At 48.1% G+C, this 17,677-nt stretch overlaps 8 protein-coding genes across 8 annotated transcripts; all 8 read left to right on the forward strand.

Annotated features, from left to right (window-relative positions):
- Window positions 1-556: 556 nt before the first annotated feature.
- On the forward strand, window positions 557-1,309 carry TbgDal_IX2240 (hypothetical protein, conserved; the record flags this gene model as incomplete). Its single annotated transcript, XM_011778118.1, has 1 exon — window positions 557-1,309. The coding sequence occupies one exon, from the start codon at window positions 557-559 to the stop codon at window positions 1,307-1,309; it is 753 nt and encodes a 250-aa protein (XP_011776420.1).
- A 568-nt stretch (window positions 1,310-1,877) lies between these two features.
- Window positions 1,878-3,560, forward strand: TbgDal_IX2250 (hypothetical protein, conserved; the record flags this gene model as incomplete). Its single annotated transcript, XM_011778119.1, has 1 exon — window positions 1,878-3,560. One exon carries the CDS (start codon window positions 1,878-1,880, stop codon window positions 3,558-3,560), a length of 1,683 nt encoding a protein of 560 aa, XP_011776421.1.
- A 408-nt stretch (window positions 3,561-3,968) lies between these two features.
- TbgDal_IX2260 (tricarboxylate carrier, putative) lies at window positions 3,969-4,952 on the forward strand (the record flags this gene model as incomplete). The annotated part of the gene is made up of 1 exon (XM_011778120.1): window positions 3,969-4,952. The coding sequence occupies one exon, from the start codon at window positions 3,969-3,971 to the stop codon at window positions 4,950-4,952; it is 984 nt and encodes a 327-aa protein (XP_011776422.1).
- Window positions 4,953-5,618: 666 nt separating this feature from the next.
- Window positions 5,619-5,960, forward strand: TbgDal_IX2270 (hypothetical protein, unlikely; the record flags this gene model as incomplete). Its single annotated transcript, XM_011778121.1, has 1 exon — window positions 5,619-5,960. One exon carries the CDS (start codon window positions 5,619-5,621, stop codon window positions 5,958-5,960), a length of 342 nt encoding a protein of 113 aa, XP_011776423.1.
- A 1,045-nt stretch (window positions 5,961-7,005) lies between these two features.
- On the forward strand, window positions 7,006-7,365 carry TbgDal_IX2280 (hypothetical protein, unlikely; the record flags this gene model as incomplete). The annotated part of the gene is made up of 1 exon (XM_011778122.1): window positions 7,006-7,365. The coding sequence occupies one exon, from the start codon at window positions 7,006-7,008 to the stop codon at window positions 7,363-7,365; it is 360 nt and encodes a 119-aa protein (XP_011776424.1).
- An 824-nt stretch (window positions 7,366-8,189) lies between these two features.
- Window positions 8,190-10,835, forward strand: TbgDal_IX2290 (hypothetical protein, conserved; the record flags this gene model as incomplete). Its single annotated transcript, XM_011778123.1, has 1 exon — window positions 8,190-10,835. The coding sequence occupies one exon, from the start codon at window positions 8,190-8,192 to the stop codon at window positions 10,833-10,835; it is 2,646 nt and encodes an 881-aa protein (XP_011776425.1).
- A 481-nt stretch (window positions 10,836-11,316) lies between these two features.
- Window positions 11,317-12,726, forward strand: TbgDal_IX2300 (RNA editing complex protein; the record flags this gene model as incomplete). The annotated part of the gene is made up of 1 exon (XM_011778124.1): window positions 11,317-12,726. One exon carries the CDS (start codon window positions 11,317-11,319, stop codon window positions 12,724-12,726), a length of 1,410 nt encoding a protein of 469 aa, XP_011776426.1.
- A 509-nt stretch (window positions 12,727-13,235) lies between these two features.
- Window positions 13,236-17,429, forward strand: TbgDal_IX2310 (GTPase activating protein, putative; the record flags this gene model as incomplete). Its single annotated transcript, XM_011778125.1, has 1 exon — window positions 13,236-17,429. The coding sequence occupies one exon, from the start codon at window positions 13,236-13,238 to the stop codon at window positions 17,427-17,429; it is 4,194 nt and encodes a 1,397-aa protein (XP_011776427.1).
- Between the last annotated feature and the right edge of the window lie 248 nt (window positions 17,430-17,677).

The following is a 17,677-nucleotide window of genomic DNA, read 5'->3' on the forward strand; positions in this document are numbered from 1 at the left end:
ATATATATATATATATATATAATTCTTGTATTACGCAAGGGCACGTCCATTTGTGCAAGCGGCAATCATTGGCGCCCAGTGCTCCCTCTTTTTTTTCTACGGCGATTGTGAGGGAGTGTGAGGCTCGTATCCTCGTTCCTTTTCTTTTATTAACTCAAACACGTATAGGCAACCAAATGATCCGCACGGATGAGAGCACTAATATCTCTGTTGCATGTCAGCTCGCCAATCCCGTTGTTGTGCTTTGCTTCTTTCCACATTCTCTTCAACTTTCGTTTTTGTTGTTTCTTCCTCATTTCTACTTCTCGCACGTAAATGCAAATCTGCTCTCCACTTACTCAATTTAGTTTGTGGAATATAAAAGTCCCGAAGGACCTTTGCTGGTGAAGCACAGGAGGGCCAAGGGAAGAAGAAGAAGTTTGAGACGAGGAATTAGTCACACGTGCAGGAAAAAAAAAATTGACACTCAAAACATTGAGTGGACAGCTTAGTAGGTGATAGTAGAAGTTGACGGAGGTGTGCTTGCCCCCGTTATAACCGGCAGTGATATATTCATATGGCACACTGCTGCTTTCTCGTCTATCCCCTTGCCAAAGTTGCGGATGAATCATTTCTACAGCTACTGTTTGATGACTCAGTTAAGCGCTCTGCGTTTCTCGGGTATCCTCCCCGTCGTTTCGCCATAGTGGAGCTTGAAGAAAGTCAAAACGAGGCTGTTTTGCACGCAATCGGGGCAAGAGATGACGATGACCGCATGGAGGCGCGTGAAGATAACGCTGATACACCGTTTGTGAATCTCTTCACACGCACTGGAGCGAAAAAAGGGACGGATCGTAATGAGCCAATAGGACTTCGGATGGGCTGTATTCCCCACTTGTCCCAGGTTCGGTTTCGTAGGACGTATTTGCGGGTGATCGTGAGCCCGGTTACCATTGATGAGTTATTTGGTTGTGTTCAGAAGGATTCTAATCATGTCAAAAAGGAAAAGCGGTCACTGAAAAGGTCGCGTCACACTGATGAGGATGCGGGACCGTGGGTCCCTCGGTGGCCCGTTGCGAATGGCGATCCAACACTAGCTGGTAGAGTTGAGGTGGTTTCCATGACAGGTGCTTCCCGTGCTGGCTTGAGTGGTGACCCGGAGGACGAAAGGTATCGTGAACCCTACGCTGAGTGTAGTGGTGGTCCTGTTTGTAATATGAGTCCACCCAAAACCTTTTTATCTGACGATAGTGCTGGTGAAGCGGCTGGGCGCCGTGCGCTTGATGTCAGTGTGCAGAATCTCATTAGAGAGTTGGGGTTCGATAAATAAAGTAAGTGTGGCGTAATTTATGCCACTGTGAGTTACGTGAGGATAATCTCCCCTTTGATTTGAAGGAGGATATAGGACCAATTGTGCGCTGCTGTAATACGTTCTCGACCTTGCTGAACACGTAATGGGGAGGATGGGAAAGTATTATAACAGTTTTTTCTTTGCTTTTTTGCTATCCCACGTACTTGTGAGCTGCACCAGTAGATCCTGAGTGGTGCTGATTGTTTTGGTGTTGCACACTCGCTATTTGTCTTGCTTTCCACATGCACCTCTCTTCACGTGAAACAATCCTGACTTCTTTCCAATTTATTCTCTAATAAAGTGTTGTCGACTCGATAAGGTGTTGCTCTTGTCGCCGCGAGCTCGAAGGGGACACGGGTTGTAACGACGGGGAGGACCTCGTTGGCACGTGTGAGAGAGGCTTGTTTCTTCATTTCGTCGGCCGTTGCCACCCCCGGGAGTGTACGGTTGGTTTTTGCTCAGTTGAAGTTGACGTACGGTACCAAACGGCCTCTAGACCGGCATTTGTGGTTCTGGTTGCAAACAAGGAAGGGAGGACGAGGGCAAAATGCCTGCGAAGCGACGGCCGGTAAACATTGATAATGATGAAGTGATTGACTTCTCTACCGTTGGCAGTTCAAACATGATGAAGACGCCGGTACCTACCACTCTTCTGAAAAGTGTTGTTGATCTGAGCTCGTCAGAGCCCCCTTCCTCAGAGGCGGTAACAACTGCCAGCGCCATGGACATGAGACTGAACGCGTACACGCATCGCCATGCACCACGTCGTCGCATAGGTTTCTGCTGTAATATAGCACCGCAATCCATTGCAGTTAGTGGGGCGTCAGCATTACCCAAATCAACAACTGCCCCCACGGCTGCGTCACCGTCAAGTGCCGTTTCCCACGGTAGCAACACCGTCTCTATGAGTGCCGATAGCAAAGAGCAGTTGGACGCGTTCTGGCGGGAGGAGGCGGCGCGGCGCGAGGAGAAGTCCAAGCAAGTAAGCCGTCAGCAGTACGAGCAGCAGTTGTGCGACCTGTTTCGTGGTGCTGCACCGTTAGTGACTCCTGACCCAAAACCTTCCGGGAATGAGGACGGAAGTCGTGACATGGTTGAGCATCGTGCATATTCTCTACTAGAACAGTTTTTTACTGACGGTGTACCGGATGTAGAGCCGTGGGATCATTGGGCACTGACGATGCCACGTTACAGTCGATCTAACATCGCTGTGGGCATTAGCTTGGATCGGATATATCACCCTACGTTACCACCGACACACTACTCACAACTGTACCTCCATGCACCAAACAGTGAGGAGACTGTGTTCAGACTGCCAAAAACAAGGGATGAGCTGCGTGCCGAACGCCAGGAGCGGATGCGAAAAGCGAAGGAGGAACGTGATCGTGCCAAGAAAGCGGCTAAACAAAATGAACAGCTCACCGTTGTGGAATCCACCGGTGGTGGCCCAGCAAAAGTATCAATAACAGTAAGCGCAAAGGACCGACTTAGTAACCGCAACCTGCGGTACAACCTCTTCGGCGATAGTGTGCTGAACCCGTTAGGAACTGATAACAAAGTTTTTTCACAGTACCAAGAGCGCTTTCTGGAGCACCAGCGAAGGAACCATAAACGGCACGTAGAGGCCATTCCCCATCAAATTGAAAAGCGTAAGCAAGATATAAAGCGGCACTCGGAGGAGCGACCTGTATTCCGTGCCTACCACATCTACCCCATATACAGCTCAGCGCACTTGGGGAAGCTTCGTAACTTTGCAAATGACGGTTTGCTTCGCGGTTTCGTTTTGTGGATTTGCCGCTGCCATGCGATTATTGTCCTGACTGGTGGTGAGGTGGCAGTGCGCCACCTGGAGCGTTGGATACTCGAAAAGATGAAGTGGGAATCGGCGGAGACGAAAGCTGTGCGCCTTATGACGTGTCCCCTACCGGATCCCGCAACCTTTTCATTTGTTCGGCAGAAATCTCGGAAGCGTGATCGGCAACAACAGGGAGACGATGGCAGCCGAGGGCGTGAAGAGAATCAACTGGAGGGAGACCGTCATGGCACCGATGGGGAGCGGGCACATGTGTACATGAATTTTGTGGAGAGTGTACAGGAGGGCGAATCGTTCATGTGCAACATGCCAGCAGAAGGCCCTTGGCGGGACCTTACCCATGTGTGGCGCGCAGCCGTTGGGGCAGTCGTAGCTGTGGGTGGTGGTAACAATACGGAAAGTCAGTCAACTGTGTGACATGGACCCAATCGTACTGTGAGTTGGAGCGCCGCGGGCTTTAGGCCTGTGGGGTTTTTATATTTTGTTTTGTGTATGTGCTTCGGCAGATTCGTATGTGTTTCTTCCGCTGAAGACTGTGTGGTCGTGGGTTCTGTTGTGTTAAAGGCTGCTATTTGACCTTTCCACACCGCAACACGAGACTTTCCTCCCCATGGAATTATGATTTATTTTTACCTCATAGGAGAATTGAAGGGAAAAAGTTTAGATACGAGAGCAAAAGAGGAGGTACAGGAAATCGCTTGAGCAGAAAGTTATCGCATCCGCAAGAGGCCTTCCAGAGAAGAAGGAACAGAGGCCAACAGGTAGTATCACCGCCTATTTTTCAGGAACTAAATTGTTACGGAGGACTTTATCGCTACAATAAATATGCTTCCATGTCCGTCGTTCTCTACCACAACTCCAAGGTTTGACATGGACACCTATCTGGGTCGTACCTTTTACTTTTTTTCCACCATCAACCCACTGTTGTGCTTTGAGACGTCAAACTCATTGAAGCGCCATCAGGAGCTGCTCAATCGTGTGGCAGCGGGAGAGGAAGGGGTTGCAAGCGACAGACAACTGTGGAAAGCACGCACTGCAATAGAAATATGCGTGCATCCCACCACTAAGGAAGTTATATTTCCACCTTACAGGATGTGTGCTTTCCTTCCTGTGAATAGTTTTATCGTACCCTTCATGATGTCACCGACGACCATTGCAAGCCCTGTGCTCACAATATTCATTCAGTGGTTTAACCAGAGCTATAACTGCGCGGTGAATTATGCAAATCGCTCCTCCGATAAGCAACCGATGTCGGAACTATCTAAGGCGTACGTCGCCGCTGTTGGTGTTTCCTGCGCCGGAGCACTAGGTGCTACAGCAATGCTGAAGAAGGTAAAAGGTGGCACATTGAAAGCCACAGCTGTTCGTGCGGGGTTACCTTTCGTGGCGGTATCTGCGGCGGCAATTGTGAATCTTTCTCTAATGCGTAAGAATGAGTGGATTCCATCAGGCACTGGCCTACAAGTTGTTGACGAGGATGGTGAGGTGAGGGGCAGCAGTCGTGTTGCCGGCATGCAAAGTCTCATGATGTGTTCCGTCACGCGTGTTACATGGAACCTTATTTCCATGGTGTTGCCGCTTTTGATGATGCGGCCACTCCTTGCCCGCTGTGCAGCTGTTCGCGCTCGACCTGTTGTGTATGAAACGGCACTGCAGATTGCCAGCCTCGGCGTCGGTGTTCCGCTTGCATTGGGTGCATTTAGCACAACAGTGAGTGTACCTGCGAATCGGTTGGAGCCGGAACTTCGTGGGTTGAAGCGAAAGGACGGCTCGCCTGTTGAAATATTCACGTATTACAAGGGTTTGTAGTTGGTGGGGATAATTTTTCCCGTCGCGTTTGCATGTGCATGTGTGCATGTGTGCATGTGTGTATGTGTGTGTGTGCGCGTGAAGGGACGCTGCTGGCGTGCCACTGTGGCATTATAATTTTGTTCTGTGCTGGGAATGCGCCGAATGCGTTAGAAGATGACTCAGTTAAAGCAGAATGGGGGGAAAATTTAAAAAAATGAAGAGGGAAAGAAAGAAAGAGAAGAGAATCATTATCGTACGTGGAGGTTTGAGTTTTTTTTTTCTTTATTGTTCCTTATCATTCCATGAAAACGAAATCATGAGGTTTAGCGGTTTTACCCCCTACCCCTACTCCCATTCTCATCTCTTTCTCTTTGCCTCCCCTTTTCCTTTTTTCCTTTTACCTATTTTTTTTTTTGTATAGGCATGTTTCGGTAAAAGCAGGGGGATGGTGGCACTTTTACTTTCCTTCGACGCGAGGCCGACTGAGCTTTCCACTATGATGAAGCGGGAAGATGCGGTAAAGGGTTAAAAAACGGAGTGAACGATTTTTATTAATTTGTTTAAAAAGAATGAAAAGAGGAGGTATTAACGAATTGTGTGGATAACACGAAGCGTTTTTTTAATAAAAGGAAGAAAGAAAGGGAAAGCACCTTGTTGTGCTGTATCCTCTTCTCCACATTTTTAATGATGACTGCGTGGTTTTTCTTTCTTCCTTCTCTCTTTTTATTCCTCTCAGAAGTATGTCTACCCCCGAAAATATATAAATATCCAAATATGCAGGTGTGTTTGTATTTATGTTTATGTTTATACATATATATATTTATTCATATGTATGAATTTGTTTTTTTTATTGATTTGCTCTATGCACCTGCTCTCTCTCTTGTTCATTCCCTTTGGATTCACCGCACCACTTTGGCTACTGGTACGTCGCCGCGACGCATACAATTAAGAGAAAAACAAAATAAAAATATACGGCACTATGGCGAAAAAAGGTGCACTGACTCAGCAACACATGTACACGCATAATCAAACGCACACAAAATACACTTAAATGATGTGGACGACCATTTCGTGGGATCGTAGAGGACAATATACGCAAAATAGAAACAATTAATGGGGAGGAGAAAATGTAGTCGACATTTTACGAAAAGGTGAGATTTATTTTCAGTTGTCGGGCTGTTAAATATATGCAGCTTCCACACGACCCTCTCCCCTTGTGGGACTTGTCTCTGGATTTCACTGCCTCTTTCAATATATATATATATATGCTTGTGTGTTTATGTGTTTTATTTTAATCGTTATTATTATCATCACTGTGTGTTGTGCTTTGCGACTCACACGTGGTTTTATTTGTTCCTTTTCTTACTTACTTTTTTTTCTTGAGTTTTGTTATTATTATTATTATTTTTTTTTTTTTCGTTATTCCTCTCTCTGTTTTTTTTTCGTACTGCAGAAAACGGTAGTGAGGAATACAGTGCAAAGGATGGGTGTATATCGCATGTGACCATTTGGCGTTTTTTTTTCTTTTTATTCTTTTCTTCAACATATCACTTATTTGTAACGTCATGCAGGGGTAATTTTGTTTGATTCGGTTTTATTTATGTATTTGCTTTCCTTTTTTCTTCTTTTTTTTTTTAAGGAAAAAAAGTTTCCATTTCCATTTGTTTTTGTTACTTTTTTTTTTTCCAGACACCCTGTCTTCTTTTCTTTTTTTTTTTTCATATTTTTGCTACTGTGGCAGTTTTGCTTTTTTTTTTTGTGAGGGAAAGGGAGAGATTCTCAGGGTTCGAAGAGAAACACAAGGAGCGATGAAAATGTGTGCGGCTGCGTTTTGAAGGTTTTGTTACACTTTTGTCCTCTTCTTAGTGGTTTAATCACTGAAAATAAAATAGTCCTCCCCCCCAGCGCATACTCAAATATAAATATAAACAAATATAAACAGATATAAGTATATATATATATATATATATTTATTTATATATTTATTTATATATTTATTTATATACGCTAATTTCAGGTGACAGTTGTCTAGAAGAAACAGACAGGTATATGTTCATATTTATTTATATTTATGTGTATGCGCAGTGGAGGCGTAATAAACTTATCTATACTGTCCACGGGAAATGAAAGTGTGAGGGTACACTTCTTTCTTTCCTTCCCTTCGGTTTGTGTATTGTTTTCGTTTTTTCTTTTTTTTTTAAAAAAAAGAAAAGAAAGGGGGAAACATGTTGAATGTTCGATGGCTTATTATTTTTCACTCCCCGTTTGGTCTGTTCATTTGAAGGGCTTGCAAGCCAAGTTTGTGATCGCTTTTGTGTGTTTGTGTGGGTGTGTATTCATGTGCGTTCAGCAAATATTTTGTTTTTCTTTCTTTTTTTATTTTTGTTCATTTATCGGTTACGGGAAAACAAAGGTGTTGGATAGAAGGTGACAGAGGCAAAAAGCGATGAAACGATGATATCAATCCCTCCTTGCTCTTCCCAATTATTAAGAAAAAGGGAAGGGAAACTTAAAACAAAACAAACAAACACTGATTTAATCGCTAACCTCGCATCAAACGCATCCTAGGTGTGTAGCAAGTGTATCTGCACCTCTATAAAATGTCTTAAAGTATTTTTTTTTAATTTAAAATAAAAAAAGTGTCTTCATTGCATTTTATTTTGTTTTATCTCTTCGCTTTTCTTCTATTTTATATTATGGTGCAGCGGCAAGGAGGAACACCACCACCACCACTTCCTCCACCAGGTCTCAGCAGCAACGGTAGCGTGGGAGAGAAATTGGGGGACGGGGAAGGAAAGAAGGAAACTTAAGCAAAAAAAAAAAAAGAAAAAAAAGAAAAGAAGTGAAGTGAAGTGAAGGCCATAAAGGCACAATTTATTGTACAAGAACGGAAGAAATAAAAAGCGGCGAGGGCTGTAAACCCTCAAGGCGATAACCACAATCGCCAGCATCATATTAACACATACGTGGCCCGGTTGGTTGTGCGGTACGGCTCATTGGCGGGCCAAAGTGTTTGTGAGCAAAAGAAAAAAAATAATAAATTAAATCAGTGGGAAACGCCGGGTCGTGCAGGTGTGTCCGAGGTTGAGTAAATCAAGGTTTTGAGACAGTGGCGGTGGACAGTGATTGGAAAGAAAAAAGGAGGAGAGAAAAAAAAACGGCAATCAACAGGGGAAAGAAAGAGAGAGGGAAGGAAGGAAAAGCGGGAGGGGGATCTTCACAAGAGAAAAGTTAGAACCATAGAACCAATAAAACATGACCGAATCTGAGAAAGCCCGTACCGTGACAGGGAGGGGACTCGTGGATTTACCTCAGCGGTTTAGTCAAGTGGACATAACGTACGCGGCATCCACATCCAACCAAACATCCGCTCGAACGGCTGAACCAACAGCTCCGATTCTTACTGACATTGAGATTACTGAAAAGGCTAGTCTGGTAAATGATGTCAAAGGCGCTTACGCCTCAGATGGGTATCCGATATGTTGCTCAGGAAGCAAAACGGGTGGTGCCCTATACGGTGCTTTCGTGGAGCTTCGGAACCCTTCCCTGCATGGTGTAACGTTGCCACCAGCGGAAACTATCGTTGTTGCCAGCACTCCCAGCGACCCCGTTAAGCACTTCACTTCGGGGGGTGAAGGTGGCTCTCATTCAACTAATGGATCCGATGCTGATGGTGTGACTGCGGCGAGTAATATGGTTGACCCTCGCGCAGCCATCCTGCGTATTGTTTGGAAGCGTGGATCACATCTGCTTAATCCACATGCAGCAGAGCACTTGGATCTCCCAATGAAGGAAACACCCACCAAGACTGAGATATCGACATCAAGTGTAGTGCTTCCAAAACTTCCATGCTACGGGATCGAACGGCACCTGCGGCGGTTTCCCGATGGCGTGCACAGTGTGGACACTTCTCCCCGACTGAATGAACTTCTCTTGGATATTCTACCGGGTTCAGTGGGGGATACTGTGAAAACAGCACCACAAGAGCACGAGAAAAAGGCATTTGACGATTTCCCTGATGGGGCAACCAGGGGTGCAAAGAAACGTACAAACAGTAATGGCAGCAGGAAAAGCAGAAGGAACAATAGATCGAAGGGCAATAATGCAGATATGGATGGAGATGACACATCTCCAGAGGATGGTGGCGGACGGAAGGGGGCGCCGTTACGAGAAAAGGAGCCCATGGGGAATGCACCTGTACAACTAACACTAATAACAGCATGCAGTTTTAACCACCTCACCTTGTATGCTGTACGTCACCAGGCAGGAAATGTATTGGCGTTCGTACCGCTGCAGACCATCATCGCCTCTGTAACGACGCGAAAAATTACCAGTCATTGTGTGTTTTTGCTGTCCGTTGATACATACGAGTCCTATGATTCCCCGGGTATGTGTACCTCTGGTGCTTCACCAGTATTGCACGGGGCGGAGAAGAAGGAACCGAAGAGAGGGACCGTGAAGCAAAAGCAAGGCCTTGGCGGTCAAGCGCTCAAAGGAGAAGGTGACAGCACTCCGCCATGTGAAGGGGGAAAGGAATTTTTGTTTGAACCCGTTCAAGTAGGTGGGGAGAGTTCCGGTGGTGGGGGAGTCATGCGTGTGGCGACCGTCTTTCTTGCGGTGGAGCCCTACTTGTTGCTGGGTAACCAGAGTGGGGATATTATGCTCTTCAGCGTTTTCAAGGGAAAAGTGGTGCAGCGGCTCAACCCTTCTGGACTTCCCAGGTCAGACTCTTTCTTCAGAGGAAGCCAGGAAGATTCGACGGGGTCAAAGCAACTAGTAGGTGCAACTGTCTCGTGCATTGTGGAAATAAGCTGCGGTGCGGAGAAACGATTGACACGTTTAATTAGCAATGCGATTGCATCCCGTGTACGGGGCAGAGATCGTTTTACAGCTCCTTCTGTTGGAGCTGCGGGAACACCACCTTCTGTGTTTGCCGTCGGTTTTGATGACGGTCAGGTGCTGCTTGTGGACGTGACGGCTGAAGGAGCCTGCTTAAGTAAGCGTGTGAGCTCATTCAGCGGGAATCCCATCCACGGGATCGCTATGCGGGCACCTCACTACTTTACAAGGGTATGGACTTCTCAGCAGTACATGAAGGGATATGAAAAGCAACGCTCTCCCATATGCACGGTGTTTACACATGCGGATACCCTTACCTTCAACGAGGACGGTGCCATTGCCGCGGTATCTTCTAATGGCGGTGTCCTGCGTCTCCTGCGAGCACCCGAGATGGATGAGGAAGTGTGCCGATTGGCAACTCTTCACTGTGACACCGCAGGGGATTTCTTGTCTTTGCAGTGGATGTCAAGTTGTGTCGGTACAGCGCTTCTTCCTGATCTCCTCATCGCCACGAGCGAAGATGACAGTATTGGCGTTTACCAGTTTGTGCAGTCAAGGAATTGCACGACCAGCTTGGTTCGACAAGATGGTTTCACACCTGAGAGACCTAACTTTAATGCAAGTATGGATACTATACATGACAATATTACATTGATCTCACGGCGCTTCTTCCATCACTCTTGGGTAGTTAATCTTACCACGATGCAGCGCCCCAACGGGAGTCTTCTGATCGCTACATCTTACGATGGTCGGAGTTCCTTCTGGCCAATCAGTTACGGCGGCACCACCGCCACTAATACTCCTGGCGGTTCACTCCCCCGCGGGGGAGGCTCTGAGGTGTCACTCCAAAAGTGCCTATCAGATTATCTTATAAGGGATATGGGTGTTAAGCTCCACAGTTTCGGGCACGTGTTTCCATCCCACCCAGCAGCGTCGTTTGTCCTTCACAAGGGCGACATATCGCGGTGCATCGTTGGTGGGGCTGGGAACAGTTACTTTATAGTTTCATTATGTTTGCAAGGGTTTGTGAAAGTATGGGAGGTGAAATGGAGTGGGGGGTGAGGCAGTTCATTTGTTTTCGCATGATTTATTCTTTATCGTATCGTCACTCGTTATCTTTATTTCGTTTATTCTAATTGATTAGCGTCCCCTTGTGCGCACGATTCACAGTTACGTATATAAACTACTGTCATCTTTTTGTTCGCATTTCTCATAGTCGTTGTTGCGTGTGCGCCGCGTGTCAGTGACGGCGTGTGTATGTATGATTTCACTGTGTCATTAGATACTTTCCTTTCCACCATCATTCTGGTTTCATCTTAGGTGAGCCAGCACGCGGACACACAAATAAATATTGAGGAGAAGTGTGACGGAAGGTCGAATATTTCTTTCTTCTCCATTCCTTTCCCATTCCACCAGATTTGTCTTTGTGTAAGGGTGTACTTTATCTCAAGTTACACACGACGCTTAGCTGCGTCACTGTAATTTTACCCAAGTGGTGCTGTGGAAAACGAAAAGGGAAGGAACGTAGCGGAACAAAAAAGAGATGCAACTCCAAAGGTTGGGTGCTCCACTACTTAAAAGGCTTGTGGGGGGATGCATACGCCAATCAACGGCGCCGATTATGCCATGTGTTGTTGTTAGTGGCTCGGGTGTTTTTTTGACTCCCGTGCGTACTTATATGCCGCTCCCCAATGATCAAAGTGACTTCTCACCGTACATCGAGATTGATTTGCCAAGTGAAAGCCGCATCCAATCACTGCATAAGAGCGGACTTGCGGCACAGGAGTGGGTTGCATGTGAAAAAGTGCATGGGACAAACTTTGGTATCTACTTAATTAACCAGGGAGACCACGAGGTTGTGAGGTTTGCAAAGCGTAGTGGCATCATGGACCCAAATGAGAATTTCTTTGGTTACCACATCCTTATCGACGAGTTCACAGCACAAATTCGTATTCTAAATGACTTATTGAAACAAAAATATGGACTGAGCCGTGTTGGGCGTTTGGTGCTCAATGGAGAACTGTTTGGTGCCAAGTATAAGCACCCACTCGTTCCAAAGAGTGAGAAGTGGTGCACGCTACCAAACGGGAAGACGTTCCCTATCGCCGGTGTTCAAATACAGAGGGAACCCTTTCCACAATATAGTCCAGAGCTCCATTTCTTTGCATTTGACATTAAGTACAGTGTGAGTGGCGCGGAAGAGGACTTCGTGCTGCTTGGTTACGACGAGTTCGTCGAGTTTTCTTCCAAAGTGCCTAACCTGTTATACGCGCGGGCTCTTGTTCGTGGGACGTTGGATGAGTGTTTAGCGTTTGATGTGGAGAATTTCATGACACCGCTGCCCGCGTTGCTTGGCTTAGGTAATTACCCCCTTGAGGGGAATTTGGCAGAGGGTGTGGTCATTCGTCACGTACGTCGCGGGGATCCGGCGGTAGAGAAACACAACGTCTCGACTATAATCAAACTCCGCTGCTCCAGTTTCATGGAGTTGAAGCACCCCGGTAAGCAGAAGGAACTGAAGGAGACATTTATCGACACGGTACGCTCCGGAGCTCTGCGGCGGGTGCGAGGGAATGTGACCGTTATCTCAGACTCCATGTTGCCTCAGGTGGAGGCAGCGGCCAATGATCTGTTACTAAACAATGTAAGCGATGGCAGGTTGAGCAATGTGCTATCGAAGATTGGTCGTGAACCTCTGCTGTCTGGGGAGGTATCGCAGGTTGATGTGGTGCTTATGCTTGCTAAGGACGCACTGAAAGACTTTCTCAAGGAGGTAGATAGTTTGGTGTTGAACACAACCCTTGCTTTTCGCAAGTTGCTAATCACCAATGTCTACTTCGAGTCTAAGCGGTTAGTGGAGCAAAAGTGGAAGGAACTCATGCAGGAAGAAGCAGCCGCGCAGTCAGAGGCTATTCCACCACTTTCACCGGCTGCCCCCACAAAGGGCGAATGATACTGCAAATTGTTCAATTCGTGGTATCCTGCGAGCGCTCATATGCCTCCTTCCCTACTGCTTTTCAAGATGACGTCTACATCCTAATCATTGCGTGCGGTAGTGATTCACTACGCGTCACACAAACACATCTTTTTTGCATAAGGGTAATAAAGCCTTTCACATCGGTTTCTTGGTACTTCCGAGTCCGGGGTTTCCCCAGACCAGTGGAGAAAAAGCACTTGTATACTTTTTTTTTGTTTTTGCTTCCACTAGTGTATTCTTCTGTGCAGTGTCATTGTTGATTACTACCCTTCATCCTCTGCGTGAAGTTGCTAGACCGGTGATAAGCTGACTTGAAGAAGGCTTGATATCTGCACCCACCGGGAGGAAGAGGGGAAAAAAATACATAAAAGAGAGAATAAGGAAAGAAACAATAGGATAGGGACGTACATAGTTCAGCTAATAACAAAACTGTTGCTACAACTCGCAACGGGGCTCCTCTGCTGTAGAGATCACCGCTTGAGGCGATGCTGGTCGCCACAGCGTCCGTTACATCTCATGGCTGTGCCACCGATCTTTCGACGAAGACAAGATCAGCGTCCGTCACGATGGAAGGTGAAAGTGTTAGGAGTGACGAACGGCATCACGTTAACGTGAGGGGAGATGAGAGCGAAGGTGTAAGTGTGTCTCTACTTTCCACACGTCACACGGTTCACGCTCTCAACAAGCAGTCATCCAGCGCGTGGGTGACGACAAAGCTAGTAGAGCAATGTGTCACGGGCTATCGAGATGCACTCTTGGTCATTCGGGAATATGGACACCGGGTTGAGGGAGAAGGTCTGCATCTCCGGTTGCAACTTGGTGAGGCCCACCGCGAACTTCAAAGTAAAGGTGGGCTGGGGGCCTCTGTTACGCACATTGTCGAGAAGCAGCTCTCGGAACATTTGATGCAAAACGGTAACGCGAACATCTCTCCCCGTTCCGAGTCCTTACGACACCGTCAGATTTTGCGCGACATGAAACACCTAGCACACGGGCTTTTAATACCTCTCGATATCTTCCGGCATCAGCACAACTGGCTGTTAGTGCAAGAGGATGTCCAACTAAGTCTGGCCGATCGACTCCGACACTACCGTGTGGTGGTGCGACAGCCTCCACCACCCGCTTTAGTGGAACGCCTCTGGTTTGACCTCTGGGCGCTTTTGGGCGCAGCGTGGCGGCAGCGCGGACGGCTTCTAGGAGTTTATGCGGAGGGTGTTCTTCCAGTTAATGTGGATGGTGGCACCGCAGTTGTTCCACCGTCAGTTTTGAGCCCCCCATCGCACCGTGAAGCCTATCGTGAGGGGCAACGTGAATACCGCTCCAAGCGGATGGAGGGATCGCCGGCCAGTGGGGTACCGGCGGATGCCGACGATTGTTACGCATTTGGCCCAATTACGCCACATCGAGTGGGAATCATGCCATCGCGCCACTACACCGTCCGATGGCCACTCATGTCAATTTTACGTTCCCTGCGTGTGCGTGTGGCTGGCAAGAAACCGGGGTCGGAGTCCGGAATAAGGATTGCAATGTCAGCAGGGTCACTAGGGGAACCGAAGGATGACCACCAAGAGGAATCTGACAAATGTGCACAGACCTCTCGTGGGTCTGATTTCTTTTCTCCGAGGGTGTCTTGCGGGTCCGTTGGTGGTAGCTCACAGGAATATCCTGCTGCCTTTTTTGACCTATCGTCAGAAGATATCGAAACGTGCCGTGTGCCATACTTGTCCCCAGAGTGCTTCACACAAAGGTTTCGTAGCGCTGGATGCCATTCGAGTGAACCAGTGGAAGTTTCTGTGTCTCATCGGTTCTCTGATGATGTCTGGAACATAGCCGTCCTCACCATAGAATTTATGTTGACTAACTTTCCCCTCGAGCAAAGTTGCTGCCACCACGCGAGTTACCAAGGTTTCAGAACAAGTTTTATATTCGATGATATTATTGAGTTGCTCGTAGTATATCACAACATACCGCTTAGAGCCGCGCAAAACTTCGTTTACGCAGCATTGCACGAGCTTTCACTGCTCGTGTCGGGGGTTGAACAAGTTGGTGTAGACTCAGGTGAAGGTAGCGTACTGACTCCGCGCTGCCTGGCCCAGCAATGGAAGGACTATTTAAGTGAAACGTGTAGTAACAGTACTGTGCTGCGGGAGGTGGTGACAAACGGTTTGCTATGGCTGCGCCGTGAGCGGTGGGAGGTTTTTCAAACTGTTCACTCTCTTGACGATTATAAGGAGGGAGAGTGTGGCAACGGGAGCAACGGGTGTATCGGGGGTGACGACAACGAGAAGAATACCAGCAGCCGGTACGGGGACGGTGCAGCGAAGAGGGTATTGGACACTTTGGTAAGCCCTTATCTGCCGCTGAATCCGGCTCTCTGTTCCGCTGTGTTACGGGAAGGCGGGGAGGCATCTCAAGGCTCACTTAGCATCACGGGTTCGATTCAGCAGTGGTGTGAAAAAGAGGATGCGTTTTGGCATACGCAATTTGATGATCTACAATCGACGGTGCAGAAATGGAGGAAGTGTATTGAACGCTACACGGTGCTCGGTGGTATGAGCGGTAAAGGTAATGAGGCGAGGCAAACTGTTCTTTTCAAGCGTCTCGTTCGGGTCGTACGATCGGTGCTGCAGCTTCAACTCGAGAAGGTAAAGGCTGGTGATCAAACCAAGACCATTCTCCTAAGCAGTGACAGGGAATCCCGCCGTATGCAGCGGGGGGAGGTCCTGAGTCATGCTGTGCAACAGGAGCTTTTGCGTGGCTTAACGGAGCGTGGTGCTCTTTTTATGCACATTTTGGATCTTGTGCCGAATCAATTCGTACCCACCAATTCCACCGTTGCAGGTGATGACCTCACCAGGGTGGTTCCGTTTTGCGGTGTCTTTATGTCCATCTCGCACACTCTTTCGCAGCTGGAGAAGGACATGGCTCAACTTACTGAGTTGTCACCAGCGTCGACGGCGCCCTTCCGTGCCCTTGACACCATTTTGGGAGTGGAGTACAACGCTGCACGTGTGACACACTTATCGGCCTGTCAGTTGAATGAGGAGGCGGATGAGGGGAAATTGAGTATGTTAGAAAATGTTAGGTCTGTCATTCGTCAGTTAGACCTCGACCTGAAGATGCAGGTGAAACTGGTGAAAGATATGAGGTGTCTGATGTGCACCAGCGTTCCCGTGGAAACGCGTGCTTCGCTCGTGCGACAGTACTTACTTCGCACCCAGGCGGCACATGGGACTGTAGAGGTTCCTATTCCAGCTACTCTTCGTGGTGAGATATGGGCCGTCCTTCTGTTGGTGTCCCCGGAACCTGAAGAACGAGCGTCTAGATATTTTGCGCTGGACACGGCGCGACCAACGCCGTGCAACCGTCAGTTATCTGTCGACATCCCACGTTGTCATCAGTATCACCCACTACTGGCATCATCAGATGGTCACGAACGAATGTGGCGTATCATCAAGGCGTGGTTATTGCTGAATCCCGAGCTGTCGTACTGGCAGGGGTTGGATAGCGTCTGTGCTGTTCTGCTTGCCGCGTCTTTCCACGATGAGCCTCTTGTTTTAGCTCAGTTGCAGGAACTGACGCACAACTACATACCGCACGACTTGGCATCCAGAGAGACAGATCTGCCACAGAGTATGGCTGGAAAGTTCCAGTTGTTCGCTGTGCTTCTGCGTTACTGTGATCCGCAACTTGCCACTCACCTCCTCGACACAGTTGAGTGCGGTCCCGAACTATTTGCGGTTGGATGGTTTCTCGCGCTTTTTGCACACGGCTTACCAATGGCGAAAGTATTTCTTTTGTGGGATTTCCTCTTCGTGTATGCTGCCGTTTTCCCACACTGCCTTGCTGTCCTTTGCCTTGCCGTTCTGTTGCAGCACCGCGAGCAGTTGATGTCGCACGACTTCTCTGTATGTGTGGGCGCGCTCAGCCGTGCGAGGGATATTGAAGTGCGGATCGTGTTGTATAACGCCTCACTATTGCTGCGAAGCACACCGCCGTTAGTCGGGGGACCGTGCGCTCCCACAGGCCAGCCCCACAGTAGCAGCAACTCCGTGCCACGCATGAGGGTGCGGACACTTCTTCAGGCATTCCGCCGCGTCCCTTTCGATGAAACGCCGTATGGGGAAGAGTGGACCCGCAACGGATTATTCCTCGTGGATCTACGGGAAACGAGGGGTGGTACAGCAAGCCTTGAGCTGGAAGGAGAGGAGCAGATGTGGTCAACGCAGCGCGAAACGGAGGAGCGTGTTGTTGGAGCTCTGCTCTTTCCACTTGTGTCTTGCCAGCAGGACGGTGCGGAAATAGATGTGATGCAGCAGGAGCTTCAAGGGCGGTTGGCTGTGCAATTGGCTTCTGAACTCTTATCACAAACACGTAACATCGCTTTAGCAGCCGTTCCACCGGTACCGTCGTCGGGGTCGCGACCGAGCGCAGGGATGAGACAGTGTGAAGAAAATCCTGCTGCTGGAACACAGCCAGAGGTCATTGCGAGACACTCAGAATGTCCTCATATTGTACTTTTTACACATTCTTCGAACCTATGTGAGGTGGCCACTTCAGAGTTGCTTGCGAGGGAATTAATGCGTTGCGGTGCACCACATGTTTCAATTTTGCTTGGCGGCTTTGTACAGTTGAAGCGGGAGGCAGCTGATCTCATTGTGGAAATGGTCCCTACTTGAGTGTGTCTGCGTTACCCTTTTCTGTTCCTTTTCTTTTTCTTTTCAAAGACTGCTTGTTTTGTTGCTCCGCTTGATTTTTAATTTCGAACGAAGAAGAGCGTGCACTGTTGACTATTTCCGCCGATACGCCCCCCCCCTACTATATCTGTTTCTTCATTTGCATTTGTTGTACTCTGCTTCCACGCGTATCGCGCCACATTTAATCCTATGGTCGCAGGTGCCTCCTTGCTTTACTTTCTCACCTCTGT

The sequence above is a fragment of the Trypanosoma brucei genome, chromosome 9 (genome assembly GCF_000210295.1).
Source record: "Trypanosoma brucei gambiense DAL972 chromosome 9, complete sequence".
Lineage (NCBI taxonomy): Eukaryota > Euglenozoa > Kinetoplastea > Trypanosomatida > Trypanosomatidae > Trypanosoma > Trypanosoma brucei.